The sequence below is a fragment of the Dendropsophus ebraccatus genome, chromosome 5 (assembly GCF_027789765.1).
Source record: "Dendropsophus ebraccatus isolate aDenEbr1 chromosome 5, aDenEbr1.pat, whole genome shotgun sequence".
NCBI lineage: Eukaryota > Metazoa > Chordata > Amphibia > Anura > Hylidae > Dendropsophus > Dendropsophus ebraccatus.
In genome coordinates, this window is record NC_091458.1 from 107,420,419 (window position 1) to 107,432,439 (window position 12,021).

General features: G+C 39.0%; 1 protein-coding gene across 5 annotated transcripts in view; it reads left to right on the forward strand.

The window, feature by feature from the left end:
* Positions 1-12,021, forward strand: part of UXS1 (UDP-glucuronate decarboxylase 1) — a 39,680-nt gene that overhangs the window by 12,269 nt on the left and 15,390 nt on the right. For all 5 annotated transcript variants that reach the window (XM_069970937.1, XM_069970939.1, XM_069970940.1 and 2 more), the window contains 3 exons: positions 7,873-7,933; positions 9,279-9,459; positions 11,276-11,380. In XM_069970937.1, coding sequence (XP_069827038.1) covers positions 7,873-7,933; positions 9,279-9,459; positions 11,276-11,380 — 347 coding nt within the window. The remainder of the gene's footprint in view (positions 1-7,872; positions 7,934-9,278; positions 9,460-11,275; positions 11,381-12,021) is intronic.

Below are 12,021 nucleotides of genomic sequence, written 5' to 3' on the forward strand. Positions count from 1 at the left end.
CGAACGTTCGGCATTTGATTACAGGCGGCTGCTGAACTTGGATAAAGCTCTAAAGTCTGGAAAACATGGATACGGCCAATGACTATATCCATGTTTTCCACATAGCCTTAGGGCTTTATCCAAGTTCAGCAGCCACCGCTAATCAAATGCCGAAAGTTCGGGTTCGGATGGACTCAAGCATGCTCGAGGTTCGCTCATCTCTAGTTGCAAGCAGTTTATATAGTATGCATTAACAAAGCAAGGGGTGGAGTGTATCATATTTTCTGGTCATTCGTTACTTCCATCTGTCACCTGGAGATAAGGGAAAGAATCCGGGAGTGATACAGAATGGTGCGCCATTTTGGAGCAGGGGGCCCTCTACCATCATTCACAACAGTACAGCTAGTGATTCCATTTTATACTACTGTCTATTACAAATGTCCAAGCCCGCCTGCCTCCACCTCTGATTCGCCAGTTAGCTCCTGCTTCAGACTATAACTCCAGGTCAAAGGGGGTCTCAGCACTGGGATAATGACAATCTAAACTTCTGACATGTCTGTGTGAAAAGTTTAAAGTGGTTATCCAGCTTTAGGAAAACATGGTCACTTTCTTTCAGAGACAGTACTACTCTTGTCTCTAGTTCAGGTGCGGTTTGCAATTAAGCTCCATTCACTTTAATGGAACTCAGTAGCAAAACCCCACCCAAACTGGAGACGAGTGGTCCTGTCTCTGGAAGAAAGTGGCCATGTTTTTCTAAGGCTGAATAACCTCTTTAATCTTTACCATTCCTAAAGGAAACCAGTCACCCGAAAAACCACACTTACGCTAACAAACCTTGTTAATACATCCCCCATCCCCATGATAATGTTCATGTTCATTTAGGCATTCTTTCCGGCTGAATTAGTTGCGGTTGTGAGGCTGGCCAGCGCTGTAATCCCGCCGGCCAGGCCAACCCAGGGACCATGACTTCTAGTTGCCAGTCACTTCCAAATTAGTGGTGAAATCCACTGCTAATCCGGAAGTTCAGATCTTGACCTCCAAAGGGTCTAATGGGGGTAGTGCGTATTAGTGACTGATTGCGTCTCTGTATCAATGGAGACCTGAACTTCTGGATTAGCAGAGGATTTCACTGTTAATCTGGAAGGTACACTTTAAAGATCAGTTCTAAGCAGTGTAAGCTCCTCTAGTCTTTCTGTCAGCTTCTGATGCTCTCAAGCCCTTCCTTCCTTCCTTGATAGAATTGACATGTCAATTCTTTGGGAGGACTGCGGATTGAGCTTGAGAAATGCATGAAATGGGACTGGCGGGATTTCACGCAGAGTGCCCCAAGCAGCTTCCGCTTGAAATTTCCGCCTGTATTCCGTAGTGTGAACTTACTCTTAATACATAAAGAAATTGAAGTCTCCTAATGTTTATATTTAGAATGGTAATTGCTTCCTTAATGAGTGAGAGTGAAACGAATAAAGGTCCAGGGCAACCATGGGGAAATAAAACACCATGCAGCTATCATCCAGAGAGCAACAGAATACAGGTGGTGTTTATGACCACAGACAGCCTGTAATTGTCAGGTGCATAACTGGCAATGTTCCCTCTAAGCCTTTGTAGCTATTGAGCTGAAAAGTTGGGAACCTGGGCACTGTGCATCGGATGCATACAGAACATCAGGTACATATTAACATACAGCAAGGAAATGTACACGTAGGACCATTCAGACAAATACAGTAGTATTAAATAGTATCCAGGTACAGCATAGTACAGGTTGTTTACATCAAGGCCTTGAAACGTTTTTTAATACATAGTTTTATGGGGTATATGTAATAAATTGGGTATTGGCTTGTTTGTTCTGACCTGCAGAAAAGTATCATGTCATTTATACCACACATTTAAAATAAAAAAGTGATATAAATAAATAAAGAAGATGCCGTGCCGCGCTAAGTACTAATGTTAAAAAACATAGTTTAAAACTGTGTGGATTCCTACTTGATATCAAGAATGTCCTGTTACGGTCGGTGAGTTGCTGGTCACTGCGTCCTTACTGGTCCTTGCTCCAAAGTCCTTTGTACCAGGTAAATCTCCAGATAGGGCGCGCGCCCCGGCCGGTGGCGCGTTAAGCCCTTAGCTACGGGAATCCCGGATGAGAATCCTTCTATGACGTCACAGATTCTACGGATCGCTACGATACTTCCTCGACGCGTTTCAAAGGATACGTCCTTCTTTCTCAAGAGGATCTTGCTCGTGTTCATGCTTCTCCTTTATAGGTATGTATTCCCATCTCAGGATTAACCCGTTTCTTTCCAGATGATTTTTTACAGGAAAGCAAACAGTTCAAATTCTGCATTTAGCCCGACGGGCTGCATGCTATTAAATAGAAAAATGTATTCACTCTCTTTTTTTGGACATTTTGTGAATATAATTTCCACCCCGCCGTTCTGCCTTCACTTGCTCCAGCGCTCCAAAAGTCGACTCATCAATCTTGCCATTATGATACTCTTTATAATGCAGTGATAGAGGATGGCCATCAAACTGTTTTTTTATATTGTATATATGCTCCGAGACTCTTCTATGTAAAGTTCTTTTTGTTGGCCCTATATATAATTTATTACAAGGGCATTTTATAAAATAGATCACCCCTTTGGTCTTACAGGTAATATGCCCTTTTATATTATGACTTATATTATGGTCAACAACTTTGTTAGTTCTTTTTACATTCACCATACTAGTACAGCATTTACATTTCCTACAGGGGAAGAAACCTCCTGTATATGATATTATGCCTGTACATTTCTCTTTATAGTTAACATGATCTTGCCGGATAGTAGGAGCTATTTTATTACCCAGGCTTTGTGCTTTTCGATAGATCATCCTAGGTTTGTCCGGGATGAGTTCCCCTATAATCTTATCCTGTTTTAAAATGTTCCAGTGTTTCTGTACAATTTGTCTCACATTGTTAGCTTGATTAGAATATGTGGAGATCAATGGAATATTAAATTGGTTATTTTGACTGTTATAACCTACTTTGTCTTTTTCTTTTTGTTTGCTCACTATTAGTTGATCCCTCTCTACCTCCCCCACTTCTTGTCTGATTTGTTCTAGTTTATCTAATTGATATCCCTTCTGTATAAATTTAGTTTGTAAAGCATAGGCTTCTTCCTCATATATTTCCTTATGTGTACAATTCCTCCTTAATCGTAGGAATTGACTTCTTGGGATATTTAAGAGCCACATCGGGAGATGACAACTGGCAAGTGAGATAAAACTGTTACTGTCAGTGGGTTTATGATAAGTCTTAGTGCATAGTTGGCCTTCCTCTATATAAATAGTTAGATCCAAAAAGTGAATACTAGTAGTACTGTATGTGGGTGTAAAATTAAGATAAAATTCATTTTTATTAATGTTAATTAAAAATTGATCTAATGAATTCCGGTCCCCCTCCCAAATAAAAATGACATCGTCAATAAAACGTTTCCAAAGGACCAGGCGATCCAGCCACACTGAAAGAATGGGAAATAATGTTTCACAATTTTTCCCGTCAGGCGGTAAACTTTATTATAGAAAAAAGGAAAAAGAACCTATTACACACTAATGAAGAAATCCTTTCCCTCTTCAAAGAGATCGATAAATATAAGTAACATACAGAAATTCGATGTTTAATCATCAACATTAAACAAAGGATAAGGAATAGGGAAGATGAAGTGAGGGAAAAAAAGCAAAGGAAACTTAATAGAGATTTATACTCAGATCACCAGCAAAATAACAACTCAAAGGATAGGGGGGACAATACCAGTAACTATCTGGAGGAATCATCTCATTTTCAAACATTGGATGAAACACAAGGTCACAGTATACACTAGAATATGGAAACTATGGAAGCACAAACTGATTTTTTACCAGTAAGTCAAATTAGCACATACCCAGAGAATAGTGATACTATAATAGATTCACAACCTACCCATATACCACTATCCACGATAATAATAAGAAAGGAAACACGCAATCCTCTGAATAGGGAACCTAGGAACCACCATCTAGAGAGTAGTTCCAACAGATACTCAGCAATACAAGACCAAATACAAGACCAAAACGAAGATGACGATGAGGACATAATAGAAGAATCTCAGGTAGAGGAGGAAAGTGAAGTAGAGGAAGAAAGAAATGGCACCAGTACAAATAAGTCTAAAGTATGCAACACTAATAATAGAAATCACAACACTATAGGACGAGCCAATCACCCTCCAAATAAGAGAAATAAAAATCTAAAAAGAGTAAACACTAATCAAAGAATTAAATAAACTGTGAAAAAAGATTTTTTTCAGGTCCCTCAAAAAAGAAACGGAGGAGGGGAAGGAAACTCTCCAAAGAGAAAATAATTCATAGTAACAATGAATATAGTAAATTAGATCAAGATATAACAATACAAAAAATATTTAATATTAGTGATCACACTTTGGATGATAATGAACTAAAATTGCTACAAAAAGGACTCAAATTTGCACCTACTAATAAATTAAATAAATTTGACACATATGTTGGTCTAAAGAAATTCATGAGAAACTTATCACTTAAAAAATATTTTTCTAAAAAAGAAATTATTGACAAAACTCCAAAAACTTACGAAATAGAACAGAAACCATATATTTATACTCAACTAAAAAATCTACTTTTCATCCAATGAACGAATATTCAGAAGCTTTTATAACATTTGAGAATATGGTAACTGCAGATTTGCGAAAATTACAAAGTAAACCTAATAAATATTTTTCTGATAATAATCTAACTCGTAAAGAACAAACAGCAATTAAAGTACTACAACAAAATAAACAGATAACAATTTGCCCAGCAGATAAGGGGGGGGATAGTGATTATGAACTCAAAAGACTACGAAATGGAGGCAGAGAGACTTTTAAGTGACAGCAAAACATATTGTAAACTGAAAAAGAACCCCACCGGGGAATATTTAAAACAATTAGAAGAATTAATGGAAAGAGGGAAAAACGAACAACTATTAACTGAAAATGAAGCTGATTATATCTATAATAAGAATCCTAGAATAGCTATGTTCTATCATATCCCTAAGATCCATAAGGATGCCACTAGACCACCTGGACGCCCCATTGTGTCGGGCATTAATTGCTTAACTTCTAATCTATCACGATACGTGGATACCCAATTACAAGAATGTGTGCAAATGCTGCCTGCCTATCTTAAGGACACCACCCACCTCCTACAGATCTTGAAAACAATAAAATGGAAACCGAACTATATAATGGGTACTTTAGATGTAACATATCTTTATACGGTCATAGAGAATCAGAAAGGGAGAGAGGCGGCGGAATATTTTTTAAAAAATTCCCAGAAATATCCCCCTGAACAAACTTAATACATAGGTGAGTGTATAGAGTTCATACTGACACACAACTTTTTTATGTATGATGATGTTTTTTACCTCCAGACGTGGGGTACAGCCATGGGGACCAGGTTCGCACCAAGTTACTCCAATCTCTATGTGGGGAGGTGGGAAGAGTCCACTGCATACCCACAGGGGGTGCTTGGTGCGGGCCTGGTCCTTTGGAAACGTTTTATTGACGATGTCATTTTTATTTGGGAGGGGGACCGGAATTCATTAGATCAATTTTTAATTAACATTAATAAAAATGAATTTTATCTTAATTTTACACCCACATACAGAACTACTAGTATTCACTTTTTGGATCTAACTATTTATATAGAGGAAGGCCAACTATGCACTAAGACTTATCATAAACCCACTGACAGTAACAGTTTTATCTCACTTGCCAGTTGTCATCTCCCGATGTGGCTCTTAAATATCCCAAGAAGTCAATTCCTATGATTAAGGAGGAATTGTACACATAAAGAAATATATGAGGAAGAAGCCTATGCTTTACAAACTAAATTTGTACAGAAGGGATATCAATTAGATAAACTAGAACAAATCAGACAAGAAGTGGGGGAGATAGAGAGGGATCAACTAATAGTGAGCAAAGAAAAAGACAAAGTAGGTTATAACAGTCAAAATAACCAATTTAATATTCCATTGATCTCCACATATTCTAATCAAGCTAACAATGTGAGACAAATTGTACAGAAACACTGGAACATTTTAAAACAGGATAAGATTATAGGGGAACTCATCCCGGACAAACCTAGGATGATCTATCGAAAAGCACAAAGCCTGGGTAATAAAATAGCTCCTACTATCCGGCAAGATTATGTTAACTATAAAGAGAAATGTACAGGCATAATATCATATACAGAAGGTTTCTTCCCCTGTAGGAAATGTAAATGCTGTACTAGTATGGTGAATGTAAAAAGAACTAACAAAGTTGTTCACCATAATATAAGTCATAATATAAAAGGGCATATTACCTGTAAGACCAAAGGGGTGATCTATTTTATAAAATGCCCTTGTAATAAATTATATATAGGGCGAACAAAAAGAACTTTACATAGAAGAGTCTCGGAGCATATATACATATAAAAAGACAGTTTGATGGCCATCCTCTATCACGGCATTATAAAGAGTATCATAATGGCAAGATTGAGTCGACTTTTGGAGCGCTGGAGCAAGTGAAGGCAGAATGGCGGGGTGGAAATTATATTCACAAAATGTCCAAAAAAGAGAGTGAATACATTTTTCTATTTAGTAGCATGCAGCCCGTCGGGCTAAATGCAGAATTTGAACAGTTTGCTTTCCTGTAAAAAATCATCTGGAAAGAAACGGGTTAATCCTGAGATGGGAATACATACCTATAAAGGAGAAGCATGAACACGAGCAAGATCCTCTTGAGAAAGAAGGACGTATCCTTTGAAACGCGTCAATGAAGTATCTTGCCTCTCGTAGCGATCCGTAGAATCTGTGACGTCACAGAAGGATTCTCATCCGGGATTCTTGTAGCTAAGGGCCGGGGCGCGCGCCCTATCTGGAGATTTACCTGGTACAAAGGACATTGGAGCAAGGACCAGTAAGGACGCAGTGACCAGCAACTCACCGACCGTAACAGGACATTCTTGGTATCAAGTAGGAATCCACACAGGTTCACGAACGTGGAGGACTACAGATCCAAACTAGCCCATACACGCACTAACGGTGAGCAGTCTGGTTTAATATCTTGCACTGGCCCTATTATGCACTGATATTAATGACTATGTTTCTAAACTATGTTTTTTAACATTAGTACTTAGCGCGGCACGGCATCTTCTTTATTTATTTATATTGTTTCTATTTTTAGTGGAGGCAGATACCACTAGCTGTAGCTCGCAGCAGTACGCACACTATTTTTAGTGTTTTATCAGGAGTGCGATTGCTTAAAACTTTTATAATAAAATAAAAAAGTGATCTGTATGATTAAAAAATGTCAACTAGTTCTGCAAAACCAAGCCCTCACGCAGCCGTCCGTGATAAAATAACGTTATAGGAGAATATGGCAACACACAAACACGTTTGTAAATTTAATACACCGGCAAAAAATATGACCTCCATAATGTGAGTGTCAAATGTACCAAGAACTTGGCTGTCCAAGGAATTTTGCAACTTATTATGTCTACAAAATATCTTTGTTTTGGAGGCCTGTTTTGAGTTAAGTTGCCTGTTTACATGGCCCAGTGGGTAGCAAGCAACCACTCAGTTGCATTGCCTTTATAAGGCTCGATTTAATCGTGCGGCCAGGCTGCACAAAGATTGCTGAATCGTTTGTGGCCATGCATTGTTCTCGGCCGTACATACCCTGTATAGAGAGGACATCAGCTGAAGACAATGCAGCAGATAGTTTAAAGCAGAAATGGCAGCTATAAAACTACTAGCATAATGTGTGTGATATCATCGAGCATGGTTTTATGTAAAATTTGTAATACTTTTTTTGACTCTCTTGATCGCAGCTTTACACAAAAATACCCACCTGTGAAATTCTTATCAGAAAAGGACAGGAAGCGAATTTTGGTAAGTGTATAGCAGAACATCTGGTTGGTCTACACTACTTTCTACACCTTCTATTTCTATGTACAGTTGTGCAATGTAAATGACAGGTTGCTAATAGCTCTTGGGGTCTTTGGGAGATTATTATGCACCATATTTCTGGCTCAGTTTATGCGCCAAAAAAAAGATTTTCACAGTCTTTTAACCCCTAGAGGACTTATAACAGTATGTAGAAACCATTGTATGTTGAGTCCATAACGCTATGGAAAACTGGTAATTGGTTCTGAAGCCGCCAAAATGAGAATAAAAATAAGGTTCAAAGAAAAGTAAGCAGATAAGGCAAGTCCTTACAATAACATTCAGAAATTCAAAGATCACACTGGGTCCTAGAAAAAAAAAAAAAAAGAAGCCGTCCTCACCTGGTGCCCAAAGGTGCAACTTATGCTGGCAGAGGTAAAGAGCAGTACAGGACATGTAGGATCACAATTTATTGTAGAGAGGCGCTACTAGACACACACAACAGTACAGCTGTACAGGACATGTAGGACCACATTATACTGTAGAGAGGATATACTGGACACACAGCAGTACAGGACATGTAGTATCACACTGTACTGTAGAGAGGAGATACCAGACACACACAGCAGTGCAGGACATGTAGTATCACACTATACTGTAGAGAGGAGATACCAGACACACACAGCAGTGCAGGACATGTAGTATCACACTATACTGTAGAGAGGAGATACCAGACACACACAGCAGTGCAGGACATGTAGTACAGTATCAGGAGGAGGAGATACTACAAGTCCTGTACTACTGTGTGTGTCTGGTATCTCCTCCCTACAGTACAGTGTGATACTACATGTCCTGTACTGCTGTGTGTCTCTAGTATCTCATCTCTATAGTACAGTGTGATACTACATGTCCTGTACTGCTGTGTGTCTCTAGTATCACACTGTACTGTAGGGAGAAGATACTAGACACACACAGCAGTACAGGACATGTGTGATCACATTATACTGTAGAGAGGAGATACCAGACACACACAGCAGTGCAGGACATGTAGTACAGTATCAGGAGGAGGAGATACTAAAGTCCTGTACTACTGTGTGTTTCTAGTATCTCCTCCCTACAGTACAGTGTGATACTACATGTCCTGTACTGCTGTGTGTCTCTAGCATCACACTGTACTGTAGGGAGAAGATACTAGACACACACAGCAGTACAGGACATGTATGATCACATTATACTGTAGAGAGGAGATACTGGACACACAGCAGTACAGGACAGTCCTGAGGCCATTGTAAGGCCTGAATTAAATACTGCTTAAAATCTTGCAATCTTATTCATCATTTTGTCTTTGCAGATCACAGGAGGTGCTGGTTTTGTGGGGTCACATCTCACAGACAAACTAATGATGGATGGTCATGAGGTGACCGTTGTGGACAACTTTTTTACTGGTAGGAAAAGAAATGTGGAGCACTGGATTGGCCATGAGAACTTTGAACTTATAAATCATGATGTTGTGGAACCACTTTACATTGAAGGTAAAGACCTTATTCTTTCCCAAGACATTCCTACTTCATCAGTCTGACTTTTTTTTTTTTTTTGCATTATTCAGAAATTTTTCATTCATTTTAAGGGGTTTACTCAAACATTCATTGTTACCATCTTGTATGCATAACAGGTATCTTGGATATAAACTATATGGTCACATAACCTCCTGAGTTCACTTGTTTCAGTCATACCATTTGCAAAAAAACGCACAGGTGTGCAATCTCCATAAAGAAACACTAGTCATCGAAGTAGTAGCATTGGCTGTACAGAAAAACTTAGTGACTAAATGTGCTGCTAATGTACAGTTGGACGCCATCCTACCAGTCAGTTTGTAAGGTTTCTGATCCTCTAGATCTGCCCAAGTCAGTTGTAAGTTCTATTGTTATAAAGTGGAAGCGTCTTGATATCCTGCTTAGCCACTAAATAGTACACATGTAGACTTATGCAGAGCGGGACTAGAACAATGCAATGAAAATATATAATTCATAACAGCAGTTATTTTAATTTTGGATTGTCTGGTATATTTAATTCCGTATTCACCATTGTTGCCTATTTGAAGAGGTTGTCACCTCTTCCAATTTAAGCTGGTTATATGCATAAGGGGCCCTATGACACGGGACGAGTATCATGCGAAAAAAATTGTCAGTGATGTCATTGCATCTTTTGAGCTGAACCTAAAATCTTCATTAATTGTTCACAGTAATTCTACATCATTTGTTCATTTGCTTGGCTCAGATGGAGTAAATAATCATAGTTATGTTCATAACTAATGTCTATCGTTCTGTGTAATATGGTGAAGTCGTACCCAGATTAATATTTAACACACCTGATGCTTCCCTCACCTAATATCTGTTATCAGAGGAAAGCCAAAGGCCTCATTCACAGGTGCATTAGACCTGCTAGCTAGATCCGTTGCAAACAATTCGTGATTGCATCAGTGTCCCTGCTTTTCAGTAATGTCAAATACATCACCTCATCACCTAACATCAATCACCTGTGTATTCCGCTAGTCCCCACAACACCCCCCCCTCCCCTCCCAACCTGGTATCATTACAGAGATGTTTGTGGGGACACAGGTCACATGGGAACTATGTTTCATGGATTCCACAGATGCCACATCATTCCAAGTTGTCCATGAGAGCAAATCTGTGATTACAGACGAGTTTACGGGACTTGTGAATAAGGCCTAAAAGCTCCCATGCACATTGGATGGCCAGTAGAGATAAAGCTTCAAGCTCTTCCAAACCCAAACGCTCTGCATTTGAATACCCGTGGCTGAGAAGCTGGATGCAGTCCTAGGGAGTCCTGGAAAACATTGATGTGGGGGGGCAGGGATGTTTCTGTTGCATTTACCTTTTTGCTTCCATTAAACAAATGGCACAGATTCTGTGGCTATCATTGGCTTACCAACACACCTTACGCTATGACCATGCTATAGAGATTACAGCTGTTTCCTTTAATGTTAAAACTGCAGCTTTTTACTTTGCATGGAGCACTTCATCAACCAAAGTATTGCCTTGGGCGGGGGGGGGGGGGGATCCTGGTGTATTTATTTATACAGGACAAATTCATGAGAAACAACATTCAGGTTCAGGGGCAATAATCTGTAGGAATCAATTGAAGCATCATTAAATTGTATTTGAAGGACAAAATCTTAATACTCTGAATGGAAAAGAAGCAAACTGTATTGGTAATATTTGTAAAGCAGTCAGGAATGAAGTAAAAAATGGCAAATTTTAGAGAGACAAAAATGTGGTATTATTACAGTTGATATTAAGTGTTACATGTGTGTTTTCCTCCCCACAGTGGACCAGATTTACCATTTAGCCTCTCCTGCTTCTCCTCCAAATTACATGTATAATCCAATCAAGACTTTAAAAACCAACACAATTGGAACCCTAAACATGTTGGGTGAGTTTATATAGAATCTGTACACCGCTAAACTCAAGAATAGAGTTCAGTTTCACAGGAACTCTTTAAAGCAGTAGTGTACAACCCATGGCCCCACACTGTTGCAGACACTGTGGTGTAGCTAGTGCTGGGCAGCCTAGTCTGCCAGCCTTCACCCATTTGCGGTCATAGGCTCCACACTGGAGATCCCATTTCTGTGGATCATGGGCTGCATTTGACATTCATGGGGCATTTTTAGTGTTGGGGGGAATAATGAGAGGACATTATAACTATATGGGTGCATGCATTGGGGCTATATAACAATGTTGGCACATGGGACATTATTACTTTTTATTGTAGCGCCTTAAAGTAGAAAGAATATGACAGATGACATTGCGGACAAAAAAGGTTGTGCACCCCCTGCTGTAAAGTGAAGTTGCCAGTGTGTTTGTTCTATCCCTTCTTGGGCCAGCATGCAGCAATGTTAGTGATTGTGGATTGTAGCCATATATATTTTTTTTTTTCTCTGTGGAAATAGGCTATGTTCTTTCTAAACTAACAGTTTGTTGTGCAGGCTCTGAAGTTTCTAATTTTATGTCGTTATCTATATCATTAAAAAAAAAAGTTTGTTTTTGCTGGTCCCATTTGTATTATTGTATTGG